This window comes from Mastomys coucha, unplaced genomic scaffold, assembly GCF_008632895.1.
Source record: "Mastomys coucha isolate ucsf_1 unplaced genomic scaffold, UCSF_Mcou_1 pScaffold21, whole genome shotgun sequence".
NCBI lineage: Eukaryota > Metazoa > Chordata > Mammalia > Rodentia > Muridae > Mastomys > Mastomys coucha.
The window spans coordinates 765,661-778,637 of NW_022196904.1; the positions used below are offsets into that span (position 1 = coordinate 765,661).

Here is a 12,977-nt window from a genome sequence, read left to right on the forward strand (position 1 = left end):
GCCGGCGCCAGAGAGGAGAAGAGAGGAGGGGAGGCCTCCTCCGCCGCCATCTTGGACCGGGCCCGTTCAGCTTCCGTGGAGCCGTCGGCAGCCGCTGCCGAGCCTTTCCTTGATCCCTGAATCCCCTACTCGGTCGTCTAGAACAATCCCGGGCACACTTCCTCTATCAACAACCCAACCCCACTTCCGGCTTTCGCGCCCTCTTATCGCGATAGCGCCCGGGCTCGGGGCGCGAGGAAAGAGGAAAAAAAAAAAAAAAAGGCGGCGGGCGGGCGCTCGCCTCTCTCTCCCCCCTCCTCGCCTGTCGCGATACGCTCCGCAGCGGCGGCGCCAGCTCCTGCGGTGAGCGTCAGGTTCGACTGGGCCGGACCCCTTCCCCTCTTCCCCCAGCTCCGTCGGCCGACTTCTTGCTCCGCGCGACCCTGCCGCCTGTCGCGACACGGCCGCAGCTCCCGCCGGGCCCTGGCCGCGCGCTCGGGCCCAGCTTCGGCTCGGGCGGGCGGGGACCCTCTCCTCTCTCTGTCCTCCCGCGTCCGGACTCCCGCGTGGCAGAGCGCCGGCCCCGGGTGCGAGGTGCCCGCCCTCCTCCGCGTCTGGCTGGGCTTGGAGCGGTGGGCGCGCAGCGGGCCGCGGAGGGGTCTTTCTGCTCTGCGCGCGGGGCCCACTCCTGCAGTCATGCCTTCCCCGGGAGCTCCATTCGGGAGCGTTGCCTCAGTGCGCCCCAAAAGCGCCAGCTTGTTGGTGTCTTGATAGGGGGAAGCCTCTTTGGAAAAGATGGATCTTGTGGAGGAAAAAGTCCCCAAGACCCGAGGGTGCAGTTAACGTTGTGAGTTGGAGCCTAAGCCAAAGTTTCCACCTTAGTCCTCACAGCTCTAGCAGTGAAGTCTCCTAGAAGTCCCTTTCCACCAGTCTTTTTAAGGAAGCATGTTTTTTTGTTTGTTTGGTTTGTTTTGTTTTAACACTCCCTCCCGAAACCTTGGATTCAGGACTGTACCGTGTTGCTACCTTCCTGCCTTCACATCTTTGAGCCTGTCTTTTACATCTTCGAGGTGGGGTATCGGCGGCCTCTAGCTTTGGGGATGCAAGCTCCACTAAGATGCACGCTGTCTGCCTTGGTGGATGAAGCTTCCTAGTGGTTAATTCTCCTGGTATTGCTGTGTGTGGTGAGGGCCCCTTAGCTTTCCTAGATCTGTGTCGGTGGAATGTGAGCTCTCATGCTTTCAGTTGTTGGTGCTTTCCTGTTGGGACAGTTGAAGCACCTCTTCTAAACAGCTGTATCTCGGTTCTGGGACTGTCATCTCCTCTTAGTATTAGCTTTTTGCCCTTTTGGCTAGGGGCTTCCTCACTGTCTCCCTTTCCTGCTCATCACCTGGACTGCCATCTCTCTGTATTTCCATTCTCTCATGCCCAGCCTATGTGAATATGTGATCTTCTATAATTGAAATCCACTGAGTGAAAGCGTTGTTTTGGAGCTAGAATGGTCTGTCTCACCCAACTGGCACCCTGTAGGACTGCTAGCTTTCCTCACCTGAGTCTTCTGCTGTGCAAGGGGGAGCCTTTCTTCCTGCAGTTGTGTTGTCTTTGTGGGATAGTGTTGTCTCCTGCCAGGTAAAGTTCCTGCCTTCTTTGCTATTGGCATCATCCACTTTCTTGCATTTGAGATGGCCACACCACCTGTGTACCCACTGTGAGGCTAGGATACTCTTGGGTATGGGTGCCCATGGCTAGTGTGACTCCTCCTTTGTGGTTTTTCTGTGAAGTGATGGTTTCTTGTGCTGTGTCTAAGACCTGGGCAAGAGACCAGTCACTTTGCTTGGGACTAAAGATTCTAAGGGGTGACTTTTCAAGGTGTGGGTTCCTCACTCCTTACCTTTGCTGTTGGGCCTCTCCGGGGGCAACAGTTACTTCTAACTTTATTTACCTCATAGAATCCTCATGTGGCGGCGCCAGCATCCTCCACTGGGTTCAAGTTCCACTTTTAGTGCTGCTTGCCACCATCCCTGGCATCGATGTGAGCCCTCTTAGCTGCCTGTGCTATGCTCCAAGATGCTTGTGTGGTCGCTTAGCAGCACCAGGCTTCAAAATTAAGGTTGTACCCCCTTCATCAGGTCTCTGTATGATGCCTTGGTATCTGTGCTGAAAAGTTCTATAGATTGTTTTGTTTTTGGCTTCTATTCTGAGTCTTGATTTGAGGATTTGCTACAGCTGTGGGCAGAGGATCCTAATGATTTAATGAGCTTCCTCCATGCTGTTTGAGCCCCTTCACCATCTGTGTGTATACTCTGTGTGAAGGTGCTTGCCTACCTCAAAAGGACCCTGTAGTGATGGCCTCCTAGAGTAGGTCTTGGAAAGTGGGGTGGGGCGTCTTCTGTGGTGGCACCTTTTTGAGGTTCCAGCACCAGCTCCCTTTCTGTCTGCTGAGCTTCTGCGGCATATGCACCCTCTTCGTGTAAAGTGGGTTTTGTTTTTTGTTTTGTTTTACGTGTAGAGAAGTTATTGCCTCCACTCTGGCTGAGACTCCAGTCTCTAAAACACAAATTCCTGGGTCTGTGGGCCTTGTTCTATTCTGGAGCCTTTTGCCAGTCAGGTATTGTCTTCTTTAATCACAGCTGTGCTCATATTGATGGCTGAAGTATTACATCAGTTTGTTTGTTTTTTTTTTTTTTAATCTTTAAATTTATTTTTAGTCTACATGTATTTTGCCTGCATATATGTAAGTACACTGTATGTGTGCTGTATCTGAGAAGGCTATTGGTACCCCTGGAACTGGAGTTATAGACAGACAGTTGTGAGCTGCCTTGTAGGTGCTAGTAAATGAACCTGGGTTGTCTACAAGAGCAACAAGTGCTCTTAACCTCTGAGTCATCTCTAGCCCCTAAAATTCTTTTTGCTTATATATATTTTTTAAATCTTGTTTTTTGTATGTTCACAAATGCCTTGGCAGATATGTGGGGGTCAAAGCAAAACACTGAGAAGTTAATTTTTGTTTTCACTATTTGGGACCCAGGGGTTGAATCCAGATCACTGGTCTTCATAGCAACCACTTTTACCCACTCAGCTGTTTCGCTGGCCCTTAATTATTTTTTATTACTTTTTTTTTTTTTTTTGGTTTTTTTGAGTCTATGTAGCTCTGGATGGCCTGGAACTCACTATATAGACCAAGCTGGCATAGGTCTGTCTGCCTTCGCCTCCCAAGTGCTGGGATTAAAAGTGGTGGACCAACATACATTTATTTGTTTACTTGTTTATTAGATTGTTAAGGAAAAGAGAGAGTGTGTGTGCATTTATTCAGGTGCTTTTGAGCATGTATACATGCCAGGAGCATACATGTGGAAGGTAGAGGACACCTTTTGAGAGTTGGTTTCCTCTTTTTACCATGTAAATCCTGGAAATTGAATTTAGTCGGGCTTGGTGGCAAGAAAATATGCTGAACATACTCACTGGCCCTTTGTTGCTCCTGTCTTTTTGGTGCCTTGCTTCTGGCCCCTTTAGAACTTCTGCCATTTTTTTTTTTTTTTTTTTTTTTTTTGCCATGTTTCATTCCTCTTGCTGTGGGCCCGTGTCACCTGCTCCCTCCTCTTGCTGTAGTCCCAACCACTTCATTGTGGAACTAGGATAGGGCCTTACCTCCTTAAGGTTGGAGTGCCTTGCCCAGGTTGCAGTGCCTGCCCAGAACCCTCCTACAAGCTCTTGGGACAAAGTAGTAGTGTAATAAGCTCTTGTTTAACATTCCTTCCTTCCCTGTGCTGATGGATATTAGAGCCAAGACTTACTCCTAGTCAAGATCCTGAGTACCTCCTGCTGGTGCCCAGGCAAGGTCCCTAGATCAGAGGTACTTATCCTACTTCAGTGTCCTCTGTGGGGCTCTTTGCTAAGCTTTGATGGTTGCTTCATCTTCCTGGAGATTTCTGTAGTGTGGTGTCAGCTAATGCTCTAGTGAGAGTGCTGTGTGTGCTCCCTCCCTTCTTGATTGGTCCTATACTAAAGATATTTAAGTTCCCACAGTTGAGGTTCCAGCCACAGCTACCTCCCCACAGAGATGGGGCCCTACAGAGTTAATTTTTTAAATTCCTTTTCAGAGAAGGCACTAGCCCCATCCACTCTAGGCCTTTTTTTCTAAATCTGCTCCCTAATGCAGTGTTCCATGCTATGATTAGTACAAGTGAAAATACTGAGCCAAGCATGGCGGTATATTCCTGTAACCTCAGCATTTGAGAGGACAAACTAAGAATGTGAGTTCAAAGTCATCCTGAGTTATACACTAAGACCCTGTCTTGGAAAAGGAAAGATTCACTTTTTTCTGTTGTGCTGGTACACAAGGTGGCTGGCTGAAACATTTCCACAGTGCACCTTTCTTAAGACTGTTCTGGATACACTCAGTCTGGCCACCCTGCAGGCTGAAACTCTGGGTCCTGGGAGTAGAGCTGCCTTTATAGTTAAGAGCTATATTGGGACACTCTTGCTCTGTGTCATTCTAGTTCTCAGAGCCTTGCTTGTTATTATACTCATGGGGAAGAGGGTTACATACAGCTTGTGCGAGGAGTTCATAAACCCTCTTAGAGTCTTTCCTCTCCAGGATGTGCTATTTCAGTGTCAACTTTTTTTTTTCTCATTTATTGTTATATGTAAGTACACTGTAGCTATCTTCAGACACACCAGAAGAGGGCATCAGATCTCATTACAGATAGTTGTGAGCTACCATGTGGTTGCTGGGATTTGAACTCAGGACCTTCAGAAGAGCAGTCAGTGCTCATAACCCCTGAGCCATCTCTCCAACCCCAAATGTCAACTTTTGTAGTGTGGATTTCCCTGCTGACAGATCTCCCCTCCTCAGTCCTTTGTCCTTAGACCCCTCTGAATTAAACTCAGCTTCCTTCAGAATAAAAATAGATATCTCTGTATATTTTGTTTTCTGCCCTGGTGGGTTCATATTTCTGAGTCTAAATTGGCAGTCTATCTGATGGTGGAATTCCTCCATGTGTGCAGATCTGTTCACTCACAGCTAAGGTTCTTCACTTTATCTTTTTGAGATTTCTATCTTTTCATAGCCCTCCTTGAGGTGCTGCTTCCTGCTCCCAAGTTTCTATGTCCATTTTCAGTGTCAGGCTTCTGTTGTGGAATGAATTTCTTAAAAGTGTAAGACCTTCTTGTTTGACATCCTGCCTTGTCCTGTATGAACGGGTCTTGATCTTCATATCTCTCTTCCCCTTCAGCTCACACCTCTTAGCCTTTCCAAGAGCTTCTAGCCTCATATATTCTGTTACTTACCTAGAGTGGCCTCTCCCAGTCACCTCTGCTCCCAGCCTCAGTTTAGAAAGTGTCATTTCTAGGGCTAATGCTTCCATCCCCGCAGTCTACCTCTGTGCTGCATGTGCTCTAGTGTCATCTAGAGTACAGATCTCTGTATTTTAGAAATTTTCTACTTCTGAGTCAGAGGCCCACCAATAAGATATACTATCCTTTGTTTTAACAGTTTCCCAGATTGTATAGTCTGTCAGTTGAAGGAATATAAGAATAGCCCAGATCTCCCTTATTAGATAGGAAATGTAGCTATGTGCAAGGCCCTAAGTTCTATCAGGTGGGAGAAGAGCAAGTAAATGTTTCTTCCTTCTACCATCCTACCTACCCCATGATTTCTACCCATGTCCACACGACTCTTGAGTTTGGACCAGCCAAGGAATGGATGTTAAGTCTTTCCCAATTTTTCTCAGCAGCGTCCGTTTTCAAGAGAGTATGAAGAGAGTGCATCTGTAGGCAGGGAAGATGGCGGACAAGCGCAAACTCCAAGGTAATATACTATCTACTGTTCATGTGGCCACATGCCCTTTCTTCTGGGAATTTCTCTGGATATTTGCAATCTTGGCAGGATCCTAACAGTCTTGCTTCCTGGCCAGGTGAGATTGATCGCTGCCTCAAGAAGGTGTCCGAAGGCGTGGAGCAGTTTGAAGATATTTGGCAAAAGGTAAGGGCCTAAGAACCTCAAATTTTGTTGTCTGTAGGGCAAAGAATCAAGAAGAGGTTCAGGGTCTTGGGGTCTTGACCAGGAAAGCATCTCTGAGATCGATTGTGGGCAGGGGGTCCTAGATTCCCCAGCTGAGGAAGAAAGAGACTGGACCTTTACTGCTGTGGCGAGTTCTGGGCAGCTACATTCATATTGACTGCTGAATTCTTCATCCCTCAGCTCCACAATGCGGCCAACGCGAACCAGAAAGAAAAGTATGAGGCTGATCTAAAGAAGGAGATTAAGAAGCTACAAGTGAGGGGGCTGGGGATGGACTTTTGTGTCCTATGGGAGGAGGGATGGAGACAGTGGACTGCTGGGTCCCAGGGAGAAAAGGTCATTGAGGGCCCCAGTTTCCAAGTCTTCAGCCTAATTATTTTGCTGTTTCTCCCTTCAGCGGCTGAGGGACCAGATCAAGACATGGGTAGCATCCAATGAGATCAAGGACAAAAGGCAGCTTATCGAAAACCGCAAGCTCATTGAAACGGTAGGAAACCAGAGCCTGGGGTTTTTTGGGGTGGGGATATGGTCAGGCTCTTGGGACCCAGGAAGGCAGAGGTGGAGCAATCACTACAGAGTCCTCGGGAGGAATATTGTTTCCATAACTAAGGGAAGGGCAGAGATGAGGGCTCAGGCTGTTTCTAGCATTTCTGGCCCTTATAGCTCCTATCCACCTTTGAGCACCTTTGCCAACTATACTCTTCACAGCAAATGGAACGGTTCAAAGTTGTGGAACGAGAGACCAAAACCAAAGCTTATAGCAAGGAGGGTCTGGGTCTAGCTCAGAAGGTGGACCCTGCCCAGAAGGAGAAGGAAGAAGTTGGCCAGTGGCTCACGGTGAGTTGGGATGGAGAAGAAAGTAAGCCCTTGGGCCCAGACTTAAATATATACCAGGGCCTTGAGCAAAAACCCCTCTTCACTTCTCTTCCCCCAGAACACCATTGACACCTTAAATATGCAGGTGGACCAGTTTGAGAGTGAAGTGGAGTCACTGTCTGTACAGACGCGCAAGAAGAAAGGCGACAAGGATGTGAGTGGTGGAGGCACCATCACCCACAGGGTAGGGGTGGAGGCGAACAGAGGGCATCTGGAGGCTCATAGGAGTCTGATCCTGGATATCCAAGATAAACCTGAAATAAGAGATTGGAAAGGCAGGACAAGGCAGCTTAGCTGGCTGAGTTGTGGTATAGGGAGGAGGTGAGACAGGATATTGGGATATTTGGGTAGACAGTGTAGCCATTGTTAGGGGCAATTTGGTTGAAGATGGACTTAGGTTCAGCTGGCACCACAAAGACCTAAAGGAAGGACCAAATTGGGAAAGTACACAGCACCCTGAATGATCCCCAGATTCTCAGGTGGGGGTTAGTATGTCTCTTAAGAACCAGTTGCTGTGGGAAACCTGGAAATGGTTTGGGCCAAAGTCATATGTTAGGGTCCTGAATCTTACACCTTTAGGAATGTAAGGGTGTGAGTTCAAAAGGATGTCAACTATGTCTCCTTAATGGTGTCGCCAGGGAAGGAAGTTCTGGTGGGATGGGAAGTGAGAGAAGTGTCACTGGGAGGGAAAAGAGTAGATCCTTGACAAAAGGAGGAATTTGGAGCTGGCACTAAGGTGTTAAGTTGTAAAGGGAATTGGAACTTTGCGAAGAGCAGGAGCTCTCTGGCTACCATGGTAAACTGACAGCAGTTTCCTTCCCATGGACTCTTTCCTTATTGCTATTATTACTGTTGCAGTGAGGTAGGATGTGTATTTCTGGCAGAGGTCAGAATGGTGGGCCTGGGTAAGACTTGCTTACAGGTAAGCTAGGTAGAGGCCAAGTTGTAGGGTAGCACAGGTAGCACAGGTAGAGATCTCGAGATCTCCAGAGTGAAAGGGGTTTGAGGAGAGAGAAATGGATCCTTGAGATGTCAGAAACCTCAGATTGTCCTCACTGGGACAGAGGTTGGGCAGACTTCTCACTGGCCCGTATTAGGAGGGGCTGGAGCAGAGGCACCTTTGGGGTACCCTAGTGATGGGGGACTGAGGACAGGTTCTGTGGGGGCAGGAGGGCCGGCCAGGTGCTCTGCAGCCCCCTGAGCCTGGCCCTGGGCTCGCCAGCAGAAGCAGGACCGGATTGAGGGCTTAAAGCGGCACATCGAGAAGCACCGCTACCATGTACGTATGCTGGAGACCATCCTGCGTATGCTGGACAATGACTCCATCCTGGTTGATGCCATCCGCAAGATCAAGGATGATGTGGAGTACTACGTTGACTCATCCCAGGACCCTGACTTTGAAGAGAACGAATTCCTCTATGACGACCTGGACCTCGAGGACATTCGTGAGGCCCTGGGCTGACCTTCATGGCACAGAGGGTGAGGGCAGGAGGCATGGCTGTACCAGCTAAGCATGCTGCTCCCCTACCCCCCACAGCACAGGCGCTGGTCGCCACCTCCCCCCCCAGCCACAGCCACATGGAGGACGAGATCTTCAACCAGTCTAGCAGTACACCCACCTCAACAACCTCCAGCTCTCCCATCCCACCCAGCCCAGCAAACTGCACTACGGTAAGTGTCCAAGATTATTAATAAGAGGGTGGTCATGGAGGAGTCAAAAGCCTAGTCTTGGCTTAGAGAGGGCAGCTTTTTGTGCTCTGAGGTCCTTCCTAGTGTGGAACGAATATGAAAAGCCAAAAGGTAGGCCCTGTGTTTCCACTCAGGTTTAGGGTGCATATGGGTCCTTAGTGGTGGTAGTCAGGAGGAGCTGGAGTGTAGAATGCCAAGGGAGCTGAGCAGCTGGGTATTTCCCTTCTGACGGGGACCCAGGGTAGAAGTCTATAAGGAGAGAAGTCCTGGGTACTTCACAGGATGGGGAGTGAGTGCTGACTCTCAGATTTTTAGGAGTTAACCAAAATTTCAGACTGAGTATTGGAACAGCTCTGGAGCACAAGGCTAGTCAGATGGGCCTGTGAGCGATTAAGAGTAGTAAGGGCCCTCCTGTGTCCCTAAAGGATTGCCCTCTTGTTTTGGGACCCTGGAGGTCACAGAGTTTTTGACTTCACTTCCCCTGCCTCAGGAAAACTCTGAAGATGATAAGAAGAGAGGCCGCTCCACAGATAGTGAAGTCAGCCAGGTGGGTCCAAGTCAAAATCTGATGGTTTGTAACTTGTTTTTTGAGTGAAAAATTACTGAAGCTGGAGGGCTGGCTACAGTGCTGGGCTCTTGGGACAGGTGTGCCAGAAACAGTGACACCCTGAGGGCAGGCTGTCTTGGTTAAGGTAGCCTGTTGTCTAGCTTATAGAGGAAGACTGGTTGGTACTGTGGGCAGCAGCAGGTCACACAGGGAACTGTGGCAAGAAGTTAGGAAGTATGAGAGGCGGGCTATTGGACTGAGGGCTCTTGTCTTTGAAGGAGCCAAGCAGCCTGAGAAGTGATCAGAAAATCAGACTGCCTGTGCTGTGTCGACTACAGGAAGCAGTTCCTTAGAGAGGAAGGCAGTATGTGACACTTCTGAATTCCTTTAGATCCTAGTGATTAAACTCAGCTCTGTCAATTCTCCTAAGATAGGGCCATATCTTAGGAAACAAGAATGTTGGAGAAGGAGCCCAGAGCCCTCTAGGCTAATAGAAGGGACAGTCTCTGGTGGGAGGACCTAAGTGCCCACTAGTGAAGCTAATGTGGGGACCAGGGTTGGGGAACAGCCACAGTAATGGAGTAAGAAGGCCGGGCAGGAAATTTTGGGGGTGGGCCTAGCTCTGCCACCTTATCAGGATCTTTGACTGTCAAGCAGTGGTCCCAGGAAAAAAGTGAATGGCCAGTTTTATTTGGTATTTTTGTGTGGTGTTCAGGCTAGGAGGCAGTTTGGCATGGCATCCTGATTGTTGGAGCTTTGTTTAAGTAGAGATGCCCTCCCTGGTCATTACATTCTGGAGCACTGCATTTTAACAGTTCGATGATTTGCTGACATTCAGAAGTATCTGATTGTCCCAGTTCCCTTACTCTTAAACATATAAGCTGATCCAACTAATCACAAATTGAGGTTGGGGTTTTTGTTGTTGTTTGTGTTGTTTGTTTCTTTTGCAAGAGCATCTCACTGTGTAGCCTCTGCTGGCCTGAACTCTCCAAATAGACAGGCTAATCTCAAATTCATAAAGATCTGCCTGTCTCTCCTTCTCAAGTGCTAGGATCAAAGGCATATGCCACCACTTCGGGTCTCAAGTTCAGGGTATTTGAGAGTTTCCCTTGGTCTCTTGTTTTAACCTAACTTCTGTCAGATTCATGTAGGCTATAGGGACAATGTCCAGGGAGCACTTGGGACAGCTGAGTGGGCTGGAAATAAATAGGTCTTAAACATGAAGGTGATTGAAGTTTCCTAGGTGCTTCAGAGAATGTGGACAGTTAATAGCATGTCAGAGGCAAGGCAGGAAGACAATAAGAGGGTGGTAGGTAAGGGACAGGCTGGTCTATACCTGATCCTCTTGTTTTTTCTTTCCTGCAGTCTCCAGCCAAAAATGGCTCCAAGCCTGTCCACAGCAACCAGCACCCCCAGTCCCCAGCTGTGCCGCCCACCTACCCCTCTGGCCCCCCACCTGCCACTTCTGCCTTGAGCTCCACCCCTGGCAACAATGGGGCCTCTACCCCAGCAGCACCTACAAGTGCCCTGGGCCCTAAGGCCAGTCCAGCTCCCAGCCACAACTCGGGTACTCCTGCCCCCTATGCCCAGGCTGTGGCCCCACCCAATGCCAGCGGGCCCAGCAATGCCCAGCCCCGGCCCCCCAGTGCCCAGCCAAGCGGGGGAAGTGGTGGTGGCAGCGGAGGGAGCAGCAGCAATAGTAACAGTGGCACAGGCGGAGGGGCTGGCAAGCAGAACGGTGCCACCAGTAAGTGGAGGCCAGTTTGGGGGACAGGGCAAGGTGGGCAGTAGCTGACAGCCTGTTTACACTTGCCCTTCTTTTCCCAGGCTATAGTTCAGTTGTGGCAGACAGCCCTGCAGAGGTGACCCTGAGTACCAGTGGAGGCAGCAGTGCCAGCAGCCAAGCCCTGGGGCCCACTTCAGGCCCTCACAACCCAGCTCCCAGCACCTCGTGAGTTGTGGGGTGGCAGTGTGTGGGCACAGGCTTTCATGCCACTCGTTTTAGGGTTCCAAGTTCTATCCTCCTTGGGTAGTATCCAGTGTATCCGTTCTTCACCTTAGCAAGGGTTCTTGTCCCTGCATCTTACCAACTGGGACATTTTTTACTTTGGGTTTCAGACTATGTTGCCTTCCCATTTTTGTTCTTTGCTCTGAGGCAACCTGACTCCCATGAGTGTGGGGGCTTTTCCCTTTTCCAAGTAAAATATCCTAGTCCTCCATTTCTTCAGCTTGACATTAGATTACTAATGAAAGATCTGCCTTGCCAGCTTCATTACCAGCCCTAGTGTGATTGCACCATGTGCATCTGTGCAATCTGTGTTCTATGATAGAAACTTGATTTACTCCGAGTCTGTTTCGGGGACAGTTCTAGAACTATCCTATCCTGTCTTTTAGCTTCATAAGCTGTTGGAGGATCCTAAAATCCTGTTTGCACACCTCAGTACCTCTGATGTACTGAAGAGGATTCCAGAGATGGGATTCATTTTTGCATGCTCCAGCTGTCTTGCTTTCAGCTCCCCCTTTTGGATCCCATATTCTGTGCCTATCTGTCTTCAAGGACCTTAATTTGATTTCTCCTCCATTCTTTACCCAGAAAAGAATCCAGTACTGCGGCCCCATCGGGGGCTGGGAGTGTGGCTTCAGGCTCAGGGAACAACTCAGGGGGGCCCAGCCTCTTGGTGCCGCTGCCTGTAAATCCCCCCAGTTCTCCAACGCCCAGCTTCAGTGAAGCCAAGACAGCTGGTACCCTGCTCAATGGTCCTCCACAGTTCAGCACCACCCCAGAAATCAAGGTGAGTGCCTCAGGTGTGAGCCCTGAGCCCATCCTGGGACAGGAAATCAATGAATGCACTTTCCTAGGGGGAAACATCTTAGAAATTCTCCTGAGTGGGTGATACGGCTTTAGCATGGTTTTGAGGGGAGGAGAAGTAAAGTGACACCTTGTGGAGAGACTCCTGGAAGGCTGTGGGTGGAATGGGGGAAGGACTCAGCCTTATTGGCTATGACTAGTGCAGAATGAGTCCCTCCAAGAGAGCTGGGGTGCAGGTCTGTGGGTGGGCTTCACTGATGGAAGAGTTGTACAGAGTGGGTAGAAGAGCCAGCCCTAAGCTGCTTCACCAGGGAAAGCAGTGTGGGGGGCTGCAGGCCCAACCCACTGATGTTCCCAAGGAGACTGAATGCCCAAGGGATGGGCGACACCCTTAAGGCAACAGGAGAGCCTGCAGTTCTGCCAACCACCTCCCTCCATGTGCATACTGTGGGCAGTCCAGTGGGTGTTCCCCTCTGCATGTGGTGTCTTTATGGAAATGTGGGTTTGTCCGCTGCACTTTGTCAGGTCATGTTTCCTCTGGAATGTGTTATGGACCCTGCATAGAGGAGAGTGAACTCTCACAAATCTGATGGTGATTGGTGACTTCAGATTTGCAGTTTCCCTATAGCTATGTTTTAGAATTATGTGGGTAGATCTTGCAAATAGGAAACTGGCAACAGCAGAAAATGCAGAGTGTACAGAGCCTATCAGGCTGTTCATTTTTTTTTTTTTAATTTATATATTTATTGTGTGTATGTGAGTACACCTGTTATCTTCAGACACACCAGAAGAGGGCATTGGATCTCATTACAGATGGTTGAGAATGTGGATACCATGTGGATGCTGGGAATCGAACTCAGGACCTCTGGAAGAGCAGTCAGAGCTCTTAACCACTGACTTTTCTCTTTTCTCTTCCCAGGCCCCTGAACCTCTCAGCTCTCTGAAGTCCATGGCAGAACGGGCAGCTATCAGCTCTGGTATTGAGGACCCTGTGCCAACGTTACACCTAACTGATCGAGGTGACAGTTAAGGGATGGTGGGGAGGGCAAAGGCCA

General features: G+C 49.4%; 1 protein-coding gene across 9 annotated transcripts in view; it reads left to right on the top strand.

Annotated features, from left to right (window-relative positions):
* The window catches only part of Cnot3 (CCR4-NOT transcription complex subunit 3), a 15,978-nt gene continuing 3,001 nt past the window's right edge, over positions 1-12,977 (top strand). For 2 of the 9 annotated variants that reach the window (XR_004122865.1, XM_031385050.1), the window contains exons 1-14: positions 1-342; positions 5,715-5,788; positions 5,895-5,962; positions 6,182-6,256; positions 6,399-6,488; positions 6,710-6,838; positions 6,936-7,031; positions 8,100-8,322; positions 8,415-8,548; positions 9,057-9,113; positions 10,479-10,860; positions 10,941-11,064; positions 11,707-11,905; positions 12,842-12,941. Coding sequence is in view for 7 of the 9 variants with exons in the window: in XM_031385050.1 (XP_031240910.1) it covers positions 5,764-5,788; positions 5,895-5,962; positions 6,182-6,256; positions 6,399-6,488; positions 6,710-6,838; positions 6,936-7,031; positions 8,100-8,322; positions 8,415-8,548; positions 9,057-9,113; positions 10,479-10,860; positions 10,941-11,064; positions 11,707-11,905; positions 12,842-12,941 (1,702 nt within the window). In the remaining 2 variants the exon portion in view is untranslated. Of the gene's footprint in view, positions 354-708; positions 827-5,711; positions 5,789-5,894; positions 5,963-6,181; positions 6,257-6,398; positions 6,489-6,709; positions 6,839-6,935; positions 7,032-8,099; positions 8,323-8,414; positions 8,549-9,056; positions 9,114-10,478; positions 10,861-10,940; positions 11,065-11,706; positions 11,906-12,841; positions 12,942-12,977 lie in introns of those variants that run through there. The other 7 variants (XR_004122866.1, XM_031385055.1, XM_031385053.1 and 4 more) reach the window with 6 other exon arrangements.